Below are 20,378 nucleotides of genomic sequence, written 5' to 3' on the forward strand. Positions count from 1 at the left end.
GGGACTCAACAACCACTTGCCTCCTGAATTGCTCCAGTCCAGGGTCTCCTGCTCAGTACTGCTGATATTTGGGTGTGGGTCCGTCTCTGGTTTGAAACCTTCCTGGATACTATGGGGTGTTGAGCAGCATCCCTGAGTCATCACCCCCTGACCCCAGTCATCACCCAGGGGAGGACAGAACCACTCCTTGCTGAGGACCCTTGGTCTGTATACTGAAAGACCCCATTAAGAGATGGGTCTGGAGCTGGAGACCTGGAAAGCTTGTCAGTTCCCTTTGTCCCCTCCTGGCAGGGAACTTTCTGGGGATGGGAGAAATGGATGCCCAAACAGCTGGAGCTTGGGGAGCTTTAGGCAACATGATCCCCACACCCAGACCCATCCAAAGGCCATCTGTACAAGACAAAGAAAGGGCTGCTGGTAGAGTGATAAAGCTTTTAATAGTTAGAAGTTTGGGCACTTAATTCTGGCAATGCTCGCTCATGGATAACACTGACCCCTTCTGCAGCTGGCAGCAGTCTGAGTCCAGGGGGGCACTGGTGATGATGATGGGAACCTTGACCTTCATGCTGGTCAGGGACCAGGGCAGGTGGACAGTGCTGACCAGCTCGTACTGAGTGCTCATGATCTCACCGTCCCACATGTCACTGCTCACAGACAACACCTGTGGAAGGTTGAAGATGCTGACGATTTTGGTGGTGTTGAAGGGTATAATTTGGGTGTTGGCCTCCTGCCGGAGCAGCTCGCTGCTGGCTACCCGTGACCGTCGCTCTGCCATGGGAGTGAAACCCTCATACTGCACGTGGGTATAGAGGGCAAAAATGACGTTCTTAATGCACTTGCTGGTCTGGTTGTTGATCTCCGCGGTGATGATGACCCTCTCCGCCGGCATGAAGGTATTCTTGTCCATCTGGACCTGTAGGCGGATGGTGCCCTGCCTACAGCAGTTATAGGAGACCTTCTTCTCAGTTTCCACGAACAGGGGATTCTAGAAGCGGTGGGGGGGTGGACAACTGTGAGGGATTGTGGCACAAGATCCAGTTACCTGCTTAACAACCCACTATTTTAGTTCCTCCAAGCTTTGAGCCTTTTGGGATTCTCCTAGTAAGAGGCATGGAGATGGAATCTGGAATCTTGAGGGGTTTGTAGCCAAAAGTTTGTAGCCCAGCTTCCTTTAATCAAAGCCCTTTGCCATTTTGAGTATCAATTTCCTTATATGTAAAATAGGGCTAAGAAATCTACAGACCCTAACCTCATTCCCAGCTCCATTACTTACTTGCTGTGTGACCTTGAACAAGTGACTTCACTTCTCTGAGCCTTGGTTTTCAGGGAATGTTTTACAGTCTAAGCCCAAGACAAGGGCTTATCCAAGTCATTCAGATTTAAGGAGGAAATATGATAGGCTCTGAATCATGAAAAGAAAACTGTAGAGTTGAAATTACATAATGTGTTAAAATAAATGCCTCAAAATGCAGCATTTATATCAACTAGTCAGCTGCTGGATTGCAAATAACATCACATATATATTATATTTGATGTCTGGCTTGAGTAACATTTTATTTTTGATTTGTAGATTTTTTTTTTTTTTTTACAGAGACAGAGAGTCAGAGAGAGGGATAGACAGGGACAGACAAGAACGAAGAGATGAGAAGCATCAATCATTAGTTTTTCGTTGCGCATTGCAACACCTTAATTGTTCATTGATTGCCTTCTCATACATGCCTTGACCGCAGGCCTTCAGCAGACCGAGTAACCCCTTGCTCGAGCCAGCAACCTTGGGCTCAAGCTGGTGAGCTTTTGCTCAAACCAGATGAGCCCTCGCTCAAGCTGGCGACCTCGGGGCCTCAAATCTGGGTTCTCTGCATCCCGGTCCGATGCTCTATCCACTGCGCCACCGCCCGGTCAGGCTTGTAGATAATATTTTAAAATTTTGATGTAATGTGGGTGGGCTTAGAAAGTGTGTGCAAGCTTATTCCCTTTAAGCATATGAAGCAGGGGGGGGGGGAGAGAGAGAGAGAGAGAGAGAGAGAGTGAGAGAGAGAGGAAGAATAGAGTAACAATTGCTTGCAAACTCCTCTCCAACTTCCTATTAGTGACTTATGGTTGGTAACTTGAAATTGACGATGATGGGAATATTTATACTATGGAAATTGGCAAACATTACACATTAGGGCTGTCTTGTACTAGAGCAGGTTGTAAACCATTAACTAGTATAGCACTGCCACGTTCCTTCCTGCTTTATCAACAGGTAGGACTTGTCCCAATTTGCTTCAGAGCTCTGTTCACTTAAATAAAACATCAATCCCTTCCTGTCTGTCTGTCCCTATCTGCCCCTCTTTCTGTCTCTCTCTCTGTCTCTGTCACACACACACACACACACACACACACACACACACAAAGAAATAAAACATCAGTATTGTACAACCTGGTGAATGTACTTAACACTACTGAACTGTACACTTAACAATGGTTAAGATAGCAAATTTTTTGTTATGTATTTTTAACCATAATTTAAAATTAAAATAAAATACCAGAGATCTAGTTGAAGCTCCTGTGGACCCTTCCCCAATGCCATTACCTCTCCTCCCTCTCTGGAGGTAATCTTTATCCTAATTTGGGGTTTGTCATATCTATGCATATTTTAAAAACTCAAAAATTATTTAAAAATACAACTCAGGTATAGTAAACTCCACAAAGCAAATGTATAACTTTGTGATTTATTATAAGGACAATGCTCTTATAATGCCACCCAAATCAAGAAGTAGAAATGTGTCAGGTTTTCCCCCAAAGTCCCTCATATATGCCCAGCCCAACCCACTCAGCTCCCAAAATGCAGCTACCCTGAATTTTATAGTAATCACTCTTTTGTATCTGCACACTTTTATGTGTAGGGACCTGAACAAGATATATGGTTTTAGAAAAAAAGCGGGTAAATAATAATATGAAAACTTAAAATGTATCTTCCAACAAGTTTGAGAAATAAAAACATCACCAATTCGACTGAAATCTCATGGGTTCTGTGTGTTTCTCTTCACTGCTCCCCCTCCTCTGCACAGGCAGCCTTGATCTGAATTTGGCATTTGGAGGTCTCATAGAATTTTTATATTACTTAGGAATACAGCTATTTATAGTAGACATATACATTATGTTTTTTTTCATATTTTAGCCTTTTAAATAACTCAGACTGCATGTCTTCCAGCAACGTGCTTTTTTTAGCTCAATATTTTGTGTTTGAAATGTATTCACATTGATGCCTGTCATTCTGGTTCATTCCTTTTCAGGAATGCAGCTAAGGCTTGTTGTAAAATAATTTATCCATCCCACCTATGATGGACATTTACACTGTTTCCATGTGTTTGATATCATAAAAGTGATAGAAGGAGCAGCCTGAAGAAAATTTTCTTGGGCTTACCACCCATGAGTTTCTCTAGGACACGAATTGGCCAATAAAGGAACTGTTAGTGTTTAGACTTTGTAGGCAACATACAGTGTTTGCCATACATTGCTCCTTTGTTTAAAAACCACAACTCACAATTAAAACAGATTTTAACATTGTGGCAAAGAATACAAATATGTATGTACATTTCCATCTAACTCAGTGAAAGAGAAGCAAGGTGGTTTTTTTTTTTAATTTTCTGTTGATTTGAGAGAAAGGAAGAGAGAGAGAGAGAGAGAAGCATCAATTTGTTGTTCCACTTAGTTGTTCCATTTAGTTGTACACCCATTGGTTGCTTCTCAAATGTGCCCTGACCAGGGATCGAACCGGCAACTTCAGTGTGCTAGGACGACACTCTATCCATTAAGCCACCTGGCCAAGTCAAGAGAAGCAAGTTTTATGAAATTCTGTTTATCCTTGTTACATGCCTGCTGATATTTCTTGTTCTACTCTATTCTATTTATTCTAGTCATTTAAAAAAATGTTGGGGGCAAGCAACCCTCTGAATTTATTTTTGTTATTTCTTCTTTTTTTTTTTTCTTTTCATTTTTCTGAAGCTGGAAACAGGGAGATACAGTCAGACAGACTCCCGCATGCGCCCGACCGGGATCCACCCGGCACACCCACCAGGGGCGACGCTCTGCCCACCAGGGGGCGATGCGCTGCCCATCCTGGGTGTCGCCATGTTGCGACCAGAGCCACTCTAGCGCCTGAGGCAGAGGCCACAGAGCCATCCCCAGCGTCCGGGCCCTCTTTGCTCCAATGGAGCCTTGGCTGCGGGAGGGGAAGAGAGAGACAGAGAGGAAGGCGCGGCAGAGGGGTGGAGAAGCAAATGGGCGCTTCTCCTGTGTGCCCTGGCCGGGAATCGAACCTGGGTCCTCCGCACGCTAGGCCAACGCTCTACCGCTGAGCCAACCGGCCAGGGCCTATTTTTGTTATTTCTAATCTACTTACTCTAGTCTATTAATTTGTTTTTTTATAAAAATTAGCAGATTGAAACCCACCAAACTGATTTTTTCTGATATTTTCTGTTTTACTTATTTTGTTCTCTGTTTTCATGTATATAAATAATTTGTATAAATTTTGTTTGTTTCCATGAATATAAATAATTTTTATAAATTTATATATAAATATATATATAAATTTTTGCAACCCACAAAGTTGACATTCTCTAGTTTGGTCTTGCCTATTCTTTAATTTTATAGAAATATGTGTCCAACCTGCTAAATTGATTTTGCAACCCACTAATGGATCATGATCTGAGCTTTGAAAAACACTGCTCCAGGTCCATTGTGTTTCCTCTTGGAGACCTCAGGCGACCTCTGACTCCCTTGGACCTGAGCTGCCGCCCTCTGCCTGTGGTCCCTGCTTCTCTTTAGCCTTCCCATGCTTCCCTTCCTGTAGGAAGGCTCCCTGCAGGGAGTTAGGTTTTAAATCCCTCTACTCTTATTCGAAAATTCATGGCATGCGTTAGGATCCTGCAGGCATTAAAGAACTCTGCTGCTCTAACTCAGGGCCAAGTCACTACCTCTGTCCTGGTCCTAAAAGAGGTGTCTAGAGATACCAGTGGTAGTTCAGGAGACTTCTACTCCTGACCATGTGTGGTGGGCCAACGGCTCCTGATTCCCAGTAACATTTCCAATACAAAGCCAACATTAGAATTCTTGAACCTGAGAGATTTTTGGAATCCTGTATTCCTTCAGCATATATAAAACTTCAAGAAGATTCATTCATTCAGCTGGGTTTTTTAAAAATGTTTATTTATTGACTTTAGTGAGAGAGGAAGGGAGAGAGAGAGAGAGAGAGAGAGAGAGAGAGAAACATTGATTTGTTCCTATATGTGCCCTGACCAGGGATCAAACCGACAACCTATGTGCTTTGTGATGATGCTCTAACCAACCGAGCTATCGAGCCAGGGTTCAGCTGGTTTTTATTTGCATCTACTTGTGGCCAAACTTAAGGAAAACCCCATAGCAGTGAAGACCTGCTCTGGTTGAGGAGATGAATGCAAATGGCACATGTAAAGACAAACCAGGCCATTTCTGGTTGGGATAGTGATGAGGCTGTGATGGTATAAAAATGGGGGGGTATGAGATAAAGGGAGCGGGATGGTCGCTCCCTTAGAGTTGATAGTTAGAAAGGGGCTCTGGAACCAACTCCTCTCCCAAATGGTACTGATCATTGGAGGAGGAAATGGATCACGTTTTTAAAACTCTAAAGTTACAAAGAGTGGCCCTGGCTGGGTAGCTCAATTGGTTAGAGCATTGTCCTGATATAAGGTTGTGGGTTTGATCCCGGGTCAGAGCACATACAAGAATCAACCAATCAATGCATAAATGTGTGGAACAACAGATCGATATTTCTCTCTCTCTCTTGCTCTCTCTTTCTAAAATCAGTTTTTTTAAAAAAGCAATAAAGGTACAAAGAGTGGAGGGGATGTGGAGAAATTGGAACCTGTACATTACTGGTAGGGCGTGGCTTTGGAAAATAGGCAATTTCTCAAAAGAGGAAACAGAGTTGCTATCTGACCCAACAATTCCACTCAAGGAATCCACCCCAAGGGAATCACTCAAGGGAAAGGAAGACATAGACACTAGTCCACACAAAAATTTGTACTTGAATGTTCACAGCAGCATGATTCATAATAATGAAGAAGTAGAAGGAACCCAAGTGCCTACCAACAGGTGCATGGTTACAACAGGTGCATGGATACAGCCTGGCCTATGGTGGCGCAGTGGATGGAGCATCGACCTGGAATGCTGAGGTCGCTGGTTTGGGGTCTTGGGCTTGCCCAGTCAAGGCACATGCAAGACTGAGTTGATGCTTTTTGCTCTGTCCCCCCAGCTCTCTCGCTCTCTCTCTCAAAATCAATAAATAAAATCTTTAAAAAAATAGGTGCAAAAAAAAATTGGTGCACAGATATACAAAATATGGCCCATCCACAGATTGATTCAGCCTTAAAAAGAAGTGAAGCTCTGATACTACAACGTGGATGAACCTTGAAAACATGATGCTCAGTGAGAGAAGCCAGACACACAAGGCCACACAGTGTGTGACTCCATTTTTGTGACATGTTCAGAACAGGCACATCCGCAGAGACAGAGAGGATTAGTGGTTGCCAGGGGCTGGGGAGGAGGCCAAGGGGGCTTGGGTGTGATAGCTAGGGATGCAAGATTTCTGTTAGGGGTGATGAAAATTCTAAAATCGACAGTGGTGATGGTTACATAACTCTGTGTAACTTTAGATGGGTAAATTGCAAGACATGTGAATCATATCTCAATAAAGCTGTTAAAAACAAAAAGTAGAAGCGGAAATGTTTGGTCTTCCCTGCCGTTCCCCTGCCCACTCCCAGGAGGCAGAGTCTGTTGTCGGTTACTCTGTTCTCCTTCCAGAGATGTTAGTTACACCTGCAAGGAAGTAAATTGTTTTCACCACTAAGGGTGCCAGGCTAGACATGCTGTTCTGAACTTTGTTTTATTCATTCAACCCAGTGACTTGGAGATCCTGACAAGGCGAGCAGCCTCATTCTGTCTCTGTCTGTGTCTGTTTCTTTCCCTTTACTATATCTACAGAGTATTTTTTTGACTGGGTACTTCTACTAAAACAATTCCCTTAGCAAACATACATTAGACTGTTTCCAATTTTTTTGTCACTATAAATAGTGCTGCAGGAAGTCATTCACACATGTTAAAGAATATTAGTTGTAGAAATTTCTTGATGGGGAATGGCTGTAGCAAAGAGCATGTTCATTTTAATATGGTTAGATGTGGCTAAATTGCCCTGCATGGGTTCATGGCAGTTTATTTGACTATCAGCAATGGAGGTGAGTTAAGACATGGCTTCTGAGCAAAGGTTCAAAGGCTAGAAAAGTCACATTATAGTGTTCTAAGCAGAAAGGACAGCTTATGCAAAGGTCCTGGGGTAGGACTGTTCCTGGTGTGTTGGAGGAATAGGGAGGAGGTTCATGTGGCTGGAGCAGAGTGAACAAGAGGAAGGGAGGGAGGAGATGAGAAGACAAAGGGGTTAGGGACAGGTCGACAGGTCATGGTCATGCAGGGCCTGTGGGCTGCAGCAAGGACTTGGGCTTTTACCCTTAGTAAGGTAGGAGCCCTGGAGGGCTGTGAGCAGAGGAAGGTCATCACCTGACTTCCTCTATCTGCTCTGAGAAGGACATAAGACTTTGCCTCTACTTGAACCAGAGCAGTAGCCTTTTCCCTGGTCCCCCAGCTCCTGCCTTCACCCTGCTGCAACACTCTATCCTGCCTCAGGACCTTTGCACACGTTATGTCCTCTGCCTGTAACACTCTACCCTCATGGCTTTCCCCTTTTCCTCTTTCAATTCTCCACTAAAATGTCACATCCTCTAAGAGGCCAACCTTAAGAGACCTGTCTGGTTAAAACAGTACTGAGTAGTTGGAAAAAATACAGTATTTTCATATTCTCAAAACTTATCTGTGATAACCCCCATTGCTGCTATGATAGAGATTTTAGCTCTTCCCACTTCTTGTGCACCTCCTAGGTGTAGACATGTGCTTAGTGCTCAGCAATTCTCTCAGGCACCCATTGAGGAAAGTGTTATTATTATTACTAATTATTCCCATTGTACAGATCAGGACAATATAGGCTCTGCAAGGTGCTGTTAATTGCCCAACGCCAGCTGGCTAATGATGAGTCTGGCAGCAGAGACATAAAGTGGAATCTGACCCAAGGCTAGTGTTTTTCTCTCAACTCATGCCTTGTGCCCTCTGCACTCCAGACTAGCTCTGAAGGGAGGCCCAGAGAAAAGACATAGCCTGCTCAAGGTCACACAGGGAGCAGATGGCCAAGAAGGCCTTGAGCTCAAGTCCACTTATCTCAGGGCAGATCCACCCCTCCAAGCATCTACCTCTCCTGGCACACTCCCAGCCCATCTCATGAGGTAGGCTGGGCTAGAAATGGTCCTTATTACACAGATAATAAAACAGGCGGTGTCAGCAAGGACAAGTGAAGCCCTGGACTTGCATTAAGACCACTCACTGCTCCCTCCATGACTGAAGAGGCAGGCACTGTCTCTATGTCCATTCTATAGACTGAGGGCCTGGAGGCACAGCGAGGCAAGGCCACTTCTAGAGGGTTACACAGCAGGTAGGTGGGAGATCTGGGGTTTTAATCTGGACCTCAAAAACAAAAATGCCAGCCCTCTCAGCTACCACACTGATAACAAATGAGTCCCCAGGAAGGTGAAGTGACTGTGGCCAACGTTCTTCTACCCGCCCAACTTCCGCCTCTGCACCTGGACCTGCAGAAGTCATCCAGAAAACCTCTGCTCAGGAGGACTGAGGCCACATGCCCTTCCTTCCCCTGGGATGAGGCCACCCCCTTCCCTTGCATCTTGTGGGGGGTGGGGGACACCATGAGTGTTGTCGGAGGGCTCAAAGCCCATGTAGAGTCACTGAGTGTCCCAGCCTCTCTCACCCAGGGGGAGATCAAGGGGTCTCAGTTCAGTCTTTTTTTTTAATGAGTTCTTTCTCTTTTATTTTAAAAATATTTTATTGAGCCTGACCAGGCGGTGGCGCAGTGGATAGAGCGTCAGACTGGAATGTGGAGGAGGACCCAGGTTCGAGACCCCAAGGTCGCCAGCTTGAGCGCGGGCTCATCTGGTTTGAGCAAAGCTCACCAGCTTGAACTCAAGGTCACTGGCTTGAGCAAGGGGTTACTCGGTCTGCTGCAGCCCCCCATCAAGGCACATATGAGAAAGCAATCAATGAACAACTAAGGTGCCGCAACGAAAAACTAATAATTGATGCTTCTCATTTCTCTCCCTTCCTGTCTGTCCCTATCTATCCCTCTCTCTGACTCTCTGTCTGTCTCTCTAAATATATATATATAATTTATCGTGGTGACACTGGTTAATAAAATTATATAGGTTTTAGGTATATAATTCTACAATATACCATCTGTATATTATATTGTGTGCTCACCACCCCAAGTCAAGTCTCCTATCATCATTTATCCCGCTTTACCCTCTTCTACTTCCCCCTGTTCCCTGTGCCTCTTGTAATCCCCATACTTTTGTCTGTGTCTATGAAGATTTTTTTCTTAATTCCTTCACCTTTTTCAACTGAGTCCCTTTATTTATTTATTTATATGAGAGAGAGAGAGAGAGAGAGAGAGAGAGAGAGAGAGAGAGACGAAGGGAGAAAGTCAAAGAAATGTGGGCTTTTGTTCCACTTATTTATGCATTCATTGGTTGATTCTTGTATGTGCCCTGACTAGAGATTGAACCTGCAACCTTGGTATATTGGGACGACACTCTAACCAACTGATCTACCCAGCCAGGGCCTCGGCTCTGTCTTGACTTACTGCAGGGTCAAGGATATTGGGGCCTGATAGTTTTCTGTGGGGGGGCTGTCCTGGGCACATACTATGATGAGCAGTATTCCTGGTCTCCACCCATCAATGCCAGGAGCACATCTAGTCATGACAACCATAGAGGTCCTAGACATTGCCCAGTGTCCCCTTGGGGGCAGAATCATCCCTGTTGAGTCCTGCTGGCTTGGTTCCTGCCTTGGTTTCTTTTTTTTTTTTTTAATTTTTAAAATTTATTTTAGAGAGGAGAGAGAAAGGGAGAGAGAGAGACAGAGAGGGAGAGAGAGAGGAGAGAGAGACAGAGACAGAAGGTGGGGAGGAGCTGGAAGCATCAACTCCCATATGTGCCTTGACCAGGCAAGCCCAGGGTTTCGAACCGGCGACCTCAGCATTTCCAGGTCAACACTTTATCCACTGTGCCACCACAGGTCAGGCTTTTTCTTTCTTTTCTTTTTTTTTTTACAGGGACAGAGAGAGAGTCAGAGACAGACAGACAGGAACAGAGAGAGATGAGAAGCATCAATCATTAGTGGGTTTTTTTTGTTGCGACACCTTAGTTGTTCATTGATTGCTTTCTCATATGTGCCTTGACCGTGGGCCTTCAGCAGACCGAGTGACCCCTTGCTCAGGGACCTTAGGTCCGAGCTGGTGAGCTTTTTTTGCTCAACCCAGATGAGCTCGTGCTCAAGCTGGCGACCTCGGGGTCTTGAACCTGGGTCTTCCGCATCCCAGTCTGACGCTCTATCCACTGCACCACCGCCTGGTCAGGCTTGCCTTGGTTTCTGATTCACACCTGTGAACTTCCTGGGCCTGGGGAGCCGCTAACACCTTTCCCATCTTCCCTGCCAGGGCCTTCTCTGTCCCTGGCCTGCACACATACCACCTGCTTCCTTTGAGCTTTGAGGACAAGCCCCACCACTCCTCTCTCGTTATTACCTGCAGTGGGTTTTCTCTGTGGAAGTCCGAAGTCCCTTGAACCAACAAGTAAATTCTCTTCTTTGCTAGAATGTGCTCCCGGCCCATGCAGGAGGCTTGCACGAAGTAGAAGACATGGCCAATTTTGCTGGTAAAGGTAGAAGGAAGCCTGGGAGGTAAGTTGAAATGGAAATCAAAGGTGTGGCTGCCTGCACTTAACCAATTATCTGAAAGCAAAACACACCAATGCCATCAGAAGGTTCTAGAAGCCTTTTTTTTTTTTTTTTAATTTTGTTTTCCTCTTTATTTATTGTTTTGATGGGGAGGTTGTTCTGGACCTGGCCTGTCTGTCCCTGAGCTAGGCCGAACTATGTGCTTTTAGAGATCTGAATGATTCATAAATATTAGGTCTAGGCTCAGCTTGACTGGAAGGGGATGTCCTGGGGGGATGATGTGGCTGGCATGGCTACTCCAAAACACTGACAGGGCCTTGCTCAGTTCTGCCTTGTGTCTGAGAAACTGGTTCTTAGGATTCAGTCAGCAAACACATCTTGAGCCCCTGCTGTATACCAGAGGCTCTTTTTGGCAGTGCTTGCTGCTGTGAACAAGGCGGTCAAATCCCCTTGCCTTCACAGAGCTCAGTCTTCATTGTACTGGAAGTACAGCATATAGTAGGTACTTAATGTTTGTTGATTGACTGAGTGGTGACTGAGGACCAGGGAGAAACTCACACTGTTCCCATGTCTGTGAGCTTATTTTATTGGCTTTTTTTTTTTTTTTTTTGCATTTCTCCAAAACCCTCTTTTGATCCTTTTCCCCACCTGATGGCAACCCAATGACACCAGGGATATTGTCTGTTTTCTTCACTGCTGTATCCCCAGCACTTGGCACAGTGTTATATACAGTTGGTGCTCAATAAATATTTGTGAAATAAATGAATGAACCTATTGCAGGCTTGAGGCTGATGCTTTTTAGGGGAAATACAAACTCTCAGAAATGGGGAAGGAGGGGTGATGCCTATTGCTGGGGTGGTACTGGCTGGGTAGGGGAGTGTTTTGGTTGAAGGAACTAACACTTAACAACTACTAATTGTATGCCTTGCATTATCTAAGTCCTTTACAAGCTATTAAATCATTAAGCCCTCAAAGAAATCTTATGAGGAAGGACTTTTTATTAACTGGGACACAGAAAGGCCACATAATTGCTGAGTATTAAGAACTGGCATCTGTTCCTCCTCCAACTATCTGCATGGCTAATGTCCTTCCCATCACTTATATCTGAGTTCTGTTGTCATGTCTTTGGAGAGACCTTCATGATTAGCTCCTAATGTCTTGTTATTTTTGTGTTCTGCGTATCTGATGGTCATTGTTTTACATAGATTTCTTCCTAGGAAGGAATCACATCTCTGCTTATTTCTGATATCCCTGGGGTTTGTTGACCAACTAACAGATGTGATTACCTTCCAGACCCAGGTTCCTATTATGATTAGGGTTGGCTACTGGCCTCATCCTTACCCTTTACTGGGAACGTCCTTGTCTTGTGTACATAGTCGGCCTTGTTGTTGCAAATAACATCTCTGCTGTAATCACGGGATGCCCCAGTTTCTTCATTCCACTCCACGTAACCCCTTCCCACGAGCTCCACCTTCACAATGGGGTCCACCAGGGTACTGTTCAGGGTTAGAACTACCTGCCCTTTTATGCAGGAGCCAGCCAGGTAGACTGCATCCTTGGACAGCACTAATTCGATCAACTTCACCACAGACATGGAGGATTGGGCAGGTGGAGAAACATCCTCCCCCTCTCCTCCATGCCACTGAAATGCCAGGTTCCTTGGCCGTAGTGAGGTAAACTGTCTGTGACATCATTTAGCCAGGGTTCTGGGAAGGGATTCCCCAATGACCAGGAGAAGGGGAGGCAAAGCTGTTGCTTAGGAGTGAGAAGCAGCTTGGGAATTCCAGAGTCCTCACTGGTTTGTAAAATGGTTACCTGACCACCTTTCCCCAGAAAATAACAGGCAAACAAACAAAACTAATCATGAGATGCCAACATTCCTGCTACACAGTGAACACCTGTCATCATGCCAGGGGTTTAAGGGCATTGGGTGGGAAGAATTTATCCAACCACTCTGCTGAGGCATATGTTATAAGCTCGAATGTAGAGATGGAGAGGCATGGCGAATGAGTCCAGAGATATTCTGCCCCATCTAATGACCCCCAAATGTGGTATGTGTGTCTATCAAGATTTACGCTTTTGCCCTGGCCGGTTGGCTCAGCGGTAGAGCGTCGGCCTAGCGTGCGGAGGACCCGGGTTCGATTCCCGGCCAGGGCACACAGGAGAAGCGCCCATTTGCTTCTCCACCCCTCCGCCGCGCTTTCCTCTCTGTCTCTCTCTTCCCCTCCCGCAGCCAAGGCTCCATTGGAGCAAAGATGGCCCGGGCGCTGGGGATGGCTCCTCGGCCTCTGCCCCAGGCGCTAGAGTGGCTCTGGTCGCAATATGGCGACGCCCAGGATGGGCAGAGCATCGCCCCCTGGTGGGCAGAGCGCCGCCCCATGGTGGGCGTGCCGGGTGGATCCCGGTCGGGCGCATGCGGGAGTCTGTCTGACTGTCTCTCCCTGTTTCCAGCTTCAGAAAAATTAAAAAAAAAAAAAAAAAAAAAAAAAAAAGATTTACGCTTTGTTTTGGGATCATACACAATTATTTTCATTTTTAAAAATTGATTTAGAGAGACAGAGGAGAGAGAAACATTCACTAGTTCCACTTATTTGTGCATTCATTAGTCATTTCCCGTATGTGTCCTGACCAGGGATTGAATCCACAGTCCTGGTGTTTCTGACCAATGCTCTGACTGAGTTAACTGACCAGGGCCAATCATTTTCATTTTAATGGTTCTATATTTATACCAGTCTGTGTTAGAAAAAAATTAAAGGTATGACCAGAATATGAAATCTGATGTGAACTGAAGCTGCTCAGAGAACTATGTGGTCTACCTACACATGGGCACCATCATGAAGAACCATTTCCCTGCACAACTGACATTTCTTTTTATGCCTGCACCTCTCTCATTAGATGGGAAGTGCCTTCAGGGCAGGACATTGCCCACCCCCAACTTTGTGTTCACCAGTCTTTGTTGGATCTGGGACTGATTCAGACAATGGAGGTCATTAAAAGTTTGTTTTGAATGTCTCACTGACCTTCAAGAGTATATCATTTTGCAAAAAGTTATTCTTGGTGCCCAATTAGTACAAAGGCTGGTGTGTGAGAGTCCCACTAAAGCAGAAGAGGCACTAAGAAGTGGCTGTTCTCCAGACTCTGATAGGTCTTCTTCATCATTTTTGCTATGTCTTGTTTCAATTTACATGATGTCTTTTGTGGACATCAACATCTTGTCTCCCTAAAAGTGTTTGTAAGTGTCTTTTGAAGATGCTTGGCATAGTATCTTATTTGTTAATTAACCCCAGTACCCCCTCTAACTGTCTTGAAATGACTAGAGAAATGGGGCCCTGTGTCACTAGCCCTGATGGGCTTTTCTGCAGGAAAAGCCAGACACCTCTTTCTGTGTTTCTTAACTTCAAATATCTGAGGAGCCTGGTTGTACCCTGCACCAAACGTACACAAAGAATGTATGGCCCCTTGGGCTGTGCTGAGTTTTTCCAACAGCAGGTACGGCAGATGATATATTCTCAACAGGAACAAGCTAGGTTCTTGAGGCAAGTGTCCTCGATTTGGAAGATCTCATTTGCTTCACAGGCTCCAGTAGACTTGATTGCTATCTGCTTACAACTGTGACGTGGTCTGTATGTGGCTGATGGTTGAGCCCTGAGAAATGCATTTGGTAGTAGAGTCCTGAAGTTAGAGAACGCTAGCAGCATCTGGACTTTGTATATTTGAGGGTAATCATTTCATGGCTGCTATAACAAATTACCCCAAATTTAATGGCTTAAAACAACACAACTTAATTCTCTTATAATTCTGGAGGTCAAAAGTCTAACATAGGTTTTAAGGAGCTAAAATTAAGGTGTTCACAGAACTGCGTTTTGAGGAGTCTAAGGGAGAATCTGTCCCTTGCCTTTCCTAGTTTCTAGAGGCTTCCCACCTTCCTTACTTCTTGGTCTTGTCATTCTAACCACTACTTCTGTTGTCACATCTTCTCTGACTCTGACCTTCCTTTCTTTCTCTTTCATGTATCAGGACCCTTGTGATGACACTGGCCAGTCCAGATAATCTAGGATATCTCCACATCTCAAGAGAATTCATTTAAACCATCTACAAAGTCCCATGTGAAGGTATTCTAGTTACAAGCTCCAGGGATTGGGATGTGGACAGCTTTGAGGGAGGCTAATTCTGTCAACACTAGGGAAATCAAAGAAGTACCAGTGCCAAGATGGAATGTATTCTACACAGGTCAGATAAATCTTGTAAAAACATAAATGGGAACTCATCACTTCTCTACTCACAGCTTTCCCATGCTACTTGCTGCTCCCAAGAGAAAGAACAAAGTCCTCCAGGTGGCCTGTGAGGTCTTATCTGACACCTTTCTGCCTTCACTCCCTCCCAACCTCTCCTCTGCTGTGTCTGTCCAGCTATGTTGGCCTCCTTGCTGCTCCCCCTACACCTCTCAGCCTCCCCCACCCGAGCTTACCCTCCCTTCCTGCACCCATCTGTCCTTGGTTTCTACTCTCAGATCTCACATGTCATCTTCCCAGAGAAGACCGTCTCTCCACTTCTCCCCCCACCCATAATCACTGATCACTCTCCAGCGATTGTATGTAGTGTCTGAAATGATTTGCTTCATTTATTAATTTTTTGCCTGTTTCCCCAGATAAGAATTTACCCTCCCAGAGACCACCCACAGGTTCAGTCTTGTCTAATGCTGGGCCCTTAAATCTGAGCTAAGTCCAGATGCTTTGTAGGTGCCCAGCATGGGTGCCCGCCAAGACTGGCCAAAGCAGAGCAGGCAGGGCAGAGGGGGCAGGGCAACAACCTTCCTGCCTGGACAGTCTGGAAAAGGCGGGAAAATGAGGCGGGAAAAACCAGCAAACAAGTCCCGCGGGTGGGTAGAGTGGGAGTGCTGGAAGGCCCTGACACTAGGAAGTAGACTGGAGGAGATCAGGCTGGCCATCCAAGTGCAGTCTCCTGGAGGCCCCCCACATTCTCCCGCAGTGCTTAAACATTGGTTAAGGCCTTCCTTGACCTACTGATCAATTTGTACCCGGGGCAGGGGTCCTGCAGTAACCGACTTAGTAGGTCAGGGGGTCTCCACTCTGGGGGTCCATAGGCTCCTGGACGGCACGCATGGCGGGGGGGACCCAGGTCCCACCACTGGGCCCCCTTGTACGCTGGGCGCACCCAGCAGAAAGCACAGGGCTGGGCGGGGCCGTGGCCCGCTGAGGAAAGGGGGGGTGGACTGAGGCGGGGGCGCCCCCCACCCCCTTTCTTGCTTCGCGCCACTGCGGCGGCCAATCACCACGCAGGCGCCCGCCCCCAGCGTGGCCTCCCGCGGTCCCGCAACTCCCAAACGCCGTTTTCGCGGGAAAAAAATTAGAGCAGCTGGCAGCGCGGCGGGCAGTGTTGGCAGGCTGGGCGCTCGGGATCACACGCACGTCAGCGCGGGTCCGGGTCACGCACGCTGCTCTATCGCCATCCTCAGGCGGACCAGGAGCGCAGGCAGGCGAGTGGTCGGGGCAGCCGGAGAGGTGAGCGGCCGCGCGGATTGGGGTGCCAGCCCGGGTCGAGGGGTGGGGGAACCCGGCCACTGAGCACTGAGACTTTGCAAAACTTTCCGGAGCGGCTGGAGATGCGCGGCGAGCACTGATGCCCGCATGTCCCGCGCCGGGGCTGCCCAGCACGTGGTCTCGGGCTCTGCCCCCAACCCCGCCGGCCCTGGGAAGTCACCCTCGGAATTCCGGACTTGGGCTGGCGAGCGAAACATCACCGGAGCCCTGCGGGGGTCGCGCCTGCTGGGTGGGGGAGGGCCTGGAGAGCCGCGGGGAAGGATGTCAGGCTCCGCGCCTGCGCGCGGAGCGCCCCGCGATTCAATTGTCGCGCCCGAGCCCGATTTCGCGCGCCCTTAGTTCCCCGGGTACATCTGGGCCAATAGGGAGCGAGCGGGGCGGGGCGGCTTGGCGCAACGGAACCAATGAGTGAGGCGGACCAAGTGAAGGGGGCGGGACATGGCGCGAGGGGCCCCTCGGTCGGTCCCGGCAGTAGGGGGGGTGGGCGTGGGCTCTCTGGCATAGCCCACGCAGGCGGTAGGGACGACAAGAGGGGCTCCAAGGACTTGAGTCGGGGTCCAGAGAACGAGAGTCAGAAGGCTGTTGTAGGGCTGAGGTGAGTAGCGCAGCGTGCGCGCGAGGGGGTGGCCGGGACGGGGCGACCGGTTGCCATGGCCACCGCGGGGCGGGCCACGTCGTGCACGCGCGCGGGGGGGGGACGGCGGGGGCCGTGGGCACCAATGGGTTAGGGGCTCGTGTGTCTCGGGTGAGAGTTCTTTCCCTTTGATTGCACTTAGTTGAGTTTCCAGGGACTTGTGAAGTTCTGACCCGCCCAGGACTTTTGGGTTTCCCTCGTGCGTCAGTTTTAATTCAGTGAGTGAATGAATGAATGAATGAATGACCAAACTCGTCCCATCTCACCGTTTGGCTGTGTCCTTTTTCCTCTGGACGTTAGTGTCTTTTTCCTCTGAAAGGGGTGGTGTGGGTTGGACTAAGTGGTCTAAGGTGCTGTTTACCTTCCCCTAATTTCCCCTTTCTCTTGAATTCTACACTGGTGTTAGTCACTTATTATGCCTTAACTCCTTGATTTACTTTGCCAGGTCCTGGGTTAGCTCTGGCAATCTTTGGGGATTAGGAGGCTGGGGGGGCATTCACAGTTTCCTGGTGTCGACAGACTGGACAAAGCAAGGTTGACCCAAGTATGGCACGTCCTGTTGGTGGCAGCGGTAGAACTGACCGAGGGATCCACTCTGCTCTCAGCACCAGCAGGCACCATGTGGATCCAGGTTCGCACCATGGATGGGAAGGTGGCTCACACCGTGGACTCGCTCTCCAGGCTGACAAAGGTGGAAGAGCTGCGGAAGAAGATCCAGGAGCTGTTCCACGTGGAGCCAGGCCTACAGAGGCTTTTCTACAGGGGCAAGCAGGTAAACCCGCCCTGCAGGCTGCCAGCCGCCTAGCACCTTTGTTCTTGTCTCATCCAGGCTTTGCTTTGCTCTGCTCCTCCGCGCCCACCAGCACATTCAGTCACCCCCCTCATCCGGTCTGCTTCATGTCTCCACAGAAAACTCAAATGCTTGAGCCAGGAACAAAGACTTAACTCACAGATTGACAAACTGGACAGGCAGCTGGCACTTGAATCTCCAACATTTGGGTTCTTAAACGCCCTTTTCATTTTATTGCTTTTGAAACTCCTCTCAAAATTATTTGTAGAAAACGAAGTTGCAGTTGGCTGATTGAGGGCTGATGAATTTCAAGGAATATCCTAGAATCATTACTCAAATGCTAGGATAGAAGGGACTGGGTTTTTCTTTGAAACACTGGTGGCCCATGGCCTGCGTCTGTTTAGGGTTTGACGCCACAGGATGTGTTTTCTAGAAATTTGGATCAGCTTATTCAGAGGTGGGAGATGTGGCTTGCAGATCAGGAATTTCTGCCACTCTGGGCCTGCTTATGGTGGTGCTGCCTATTAACAGGGGCTGGTGCTTTCTGGCGCATGCATGCGTGTGTGTGTGTATCTGTCTGTCTGTCTGTCTCTGACTGTGGCCTTGCTTCTCTGTCTCCTTTCTTTGCTCTCTTAGCTCTTTATAGCATTTAAAATGGCCACCTTTGCTTTAGTGGCTGTCCACAATTGAGATGTTTTATCTGGTGGCAATTGGGGAGGTTTCCAGTTTTGTAGTGGTCTTGGAGGGGGGATAGTGGGATACACTGAGGGAGATTTCCCAAGTTGGAGAAGATGGTACAACAAAATATTGCTCCTAAGTGCTGGGACTGTCCTGGAGTTGGGTAGACTAGGAACAGTGGTGTAGAGATTGTACTGGATTAGAAGTCTTCAATTGGGCTATTTGCCCCACTTTGTTATTGCATTTTGAACTGGATCCTGCTGCCATCTGGTGTCTAGATTGAAAAATAAATGCTCTGCAACTGGGCATGATTTTGGGGGGCTGGGAGGATCCTGTGTGCTTACTTGAAATGAGACCTGATGATTAATTTCTTGGGCTTGCAGCACCCTGGGAAACCTTTAGCCTCCTTCCTGTGAGAGATACAATGCCTTGAATGTCTTAAGAATCTGCGTTAACCTGCCCTGCCTGGGGAGGGAAAGCTGATCCTGCAAACTTGGGTATTTGTACAGTTCTGTGAGTGTTGAGAAAAGGCAGGATTGTGAGTGGAGCTCCACTGGGCTGTTATCTCCCGCCTTTTCCAACGGTAGCTCATTTTTGTGGCATCCACACTGATTCTAGTTTGCTGCTCAGTCTATTTGTTCAGCAGAGGTCCTTTCATAGTTCTGAAAACCTCTTGCTTGTGCCTGCTAAGCAATTCATAGTAGAGTTCTCAGGCAGGTTGGTTCGAGTCCTCTCAAGTTCAAGAAAGCGCATATTTTTGATTGCCTGTTGTGTGCCAGATGCTGTGTGTTTTAATTTTTATATTTCAAATTGCAGAAAAGTTGAAAGAACCATGAATACATAAATACCTACCCCTAGGTTTTACCACTGACATTTTTGTAGTGACTTTATCACAGCTTTCTGTCCTATTCATCCACCAATTCGTTTTATTTTGGGGGTACATTTCAAACTAAGCTGTAGACACTAGTTCACATCACTCCTAAACACTGTCATTAATTAGAGTTCACTTTTTGTATTTTGGTTTTTTTAGGTTATGTTTGTATATATCGACATATGTTAAGCAGACCAGTTGGAGTTCGAACAAATGTTTACACGCACATATCCAAACCCCTGTCTCCCTTTATTTGTCACGTAATATTTGACCCATTCAAAAGTCTTCATAATACCTGTGTTCGTTATAAAGTGTGATAATGACAGTGACACCATGGTGTGTTAGACACATACAACGTGTCTTTAATCTTAAGGCTGTTGGTGATGAGTTGTAGGTCTCTAAACACTGCCTTCTCACAGTGTAGCTTTTATAGTTATCAGATGGTACCTGGGAAATGTAATTTCTTTAACTGCTGGCTGCCCATTCTCCTTCCTGGTGTTCCACTCAGCAGCTTTGTGAGGGAATGTGTAGTAGTTTTTGTCTTCTCGGTAAACAAGCCAGGTCTTGGAGCCTGATGCAATTTCCCCAAAATTGCCTGGACAGGAACTGGGCTGGTTGCTAGGAGGTGTGGACATTGACACAAGAGTGGGTGACAAAGGCACACAGCAGCAGTAAAATCTGCTAACAGACTGGACTTACAGTTGTAGAAAGCAGTGCAGTTTTCAGCTGGTGCAAGAGAACTATTGTTTTTCCAGAATGTTCTAGAGAGTCTGCATAATCTTTTTTCTTTCCCCTTTTTAAAGAAATAGGTAGGCATAACAGTTCAAGTTCTGCAGTGAGGTTTACTGAGACCATAAAGCAGAACATAGCTGAGTCTTTCTTCATGATATGGGAGGGTTTTGTGGCAGCTTATTTAGGCTGAATAGGTTGGCGGTTATGTCGCTTGATTGGCGGAAATGCAGGGAGCATGGAGGG

At 47.0% G+C, this 20,378-nt stretch overlaps 2 protein-coding genes across 6 annotated transcripts in view; one reads left to right on the top strand and one right to left on the bottom strand.

The window, feature by feature from the left end:
• Positions 1-457: 457 nt before the first annotated feature.
• ARRDC5 (arrestin domain containing 5) lies at positions 458-12,463 on the bottom strand. Its single transcript, XM_066344797.1, has 3 exons — positions 12,211-12,463; positions 10,718-10,923; positions 458-985 (listed from the first exon to the last, which is right to left on the bottom strand). The coding sequence occupies exons 1-3, from the start codon at positions 12,461-12,463 to the stop codon at positions 458-460; spliced, it is 987 nt and encodes a 328-aa protein (XP_066200894.1).
• The window catches only part of UHRF1 (ubiquitin like with PHD and ring finger domains 1), a 49,252-nt gene continuing 39,666 nt past the window's right edge, over positions 10,793-20,378 (top strand). Inside the window, exons 1-2 of one of the 5 annotated variants that reach the window (XM_066344794.1) lie at positions 10,793-10,872; positions 17,670-17,836. In XM_066344794.1, coding sequence (XP_066200891.1) covers positions 17,684-17,836 — 153 coding nt within the window. In that variant the 5' untranslated portion in view covers positions 10,793-10,872; positions 17,670-17,683. Of the gene's footprint in view, positions 10,873-16,234; positions 16,392-16,883; positions 17,026-17,153; positions 17,283-17,583; positions 17,837-20,378 lie in introns of those variants that run through there. The other 4 variants (XM_066344792.1, XM_066344793.1, XM_066344796.1 and 1 more) reach the window with 4 other exon arrangements.

Source organism: Saccopteryx leptura, chromosome 1, assembly GCF_036850995.1.
Source record: "Saccopteryx leptura isolate mSacLep1 chromosome 1, mSacLep1_pri_phased_curated, whole genome shotgun sequence".
Classification (NCBI taxonomy): domain Eukaryota; kingdom Metazoa; phylum Chordata; class Mammalia; order Chiroptera; family Emballonuridae; genus Saccopteryx; species Saccopteryx leptura.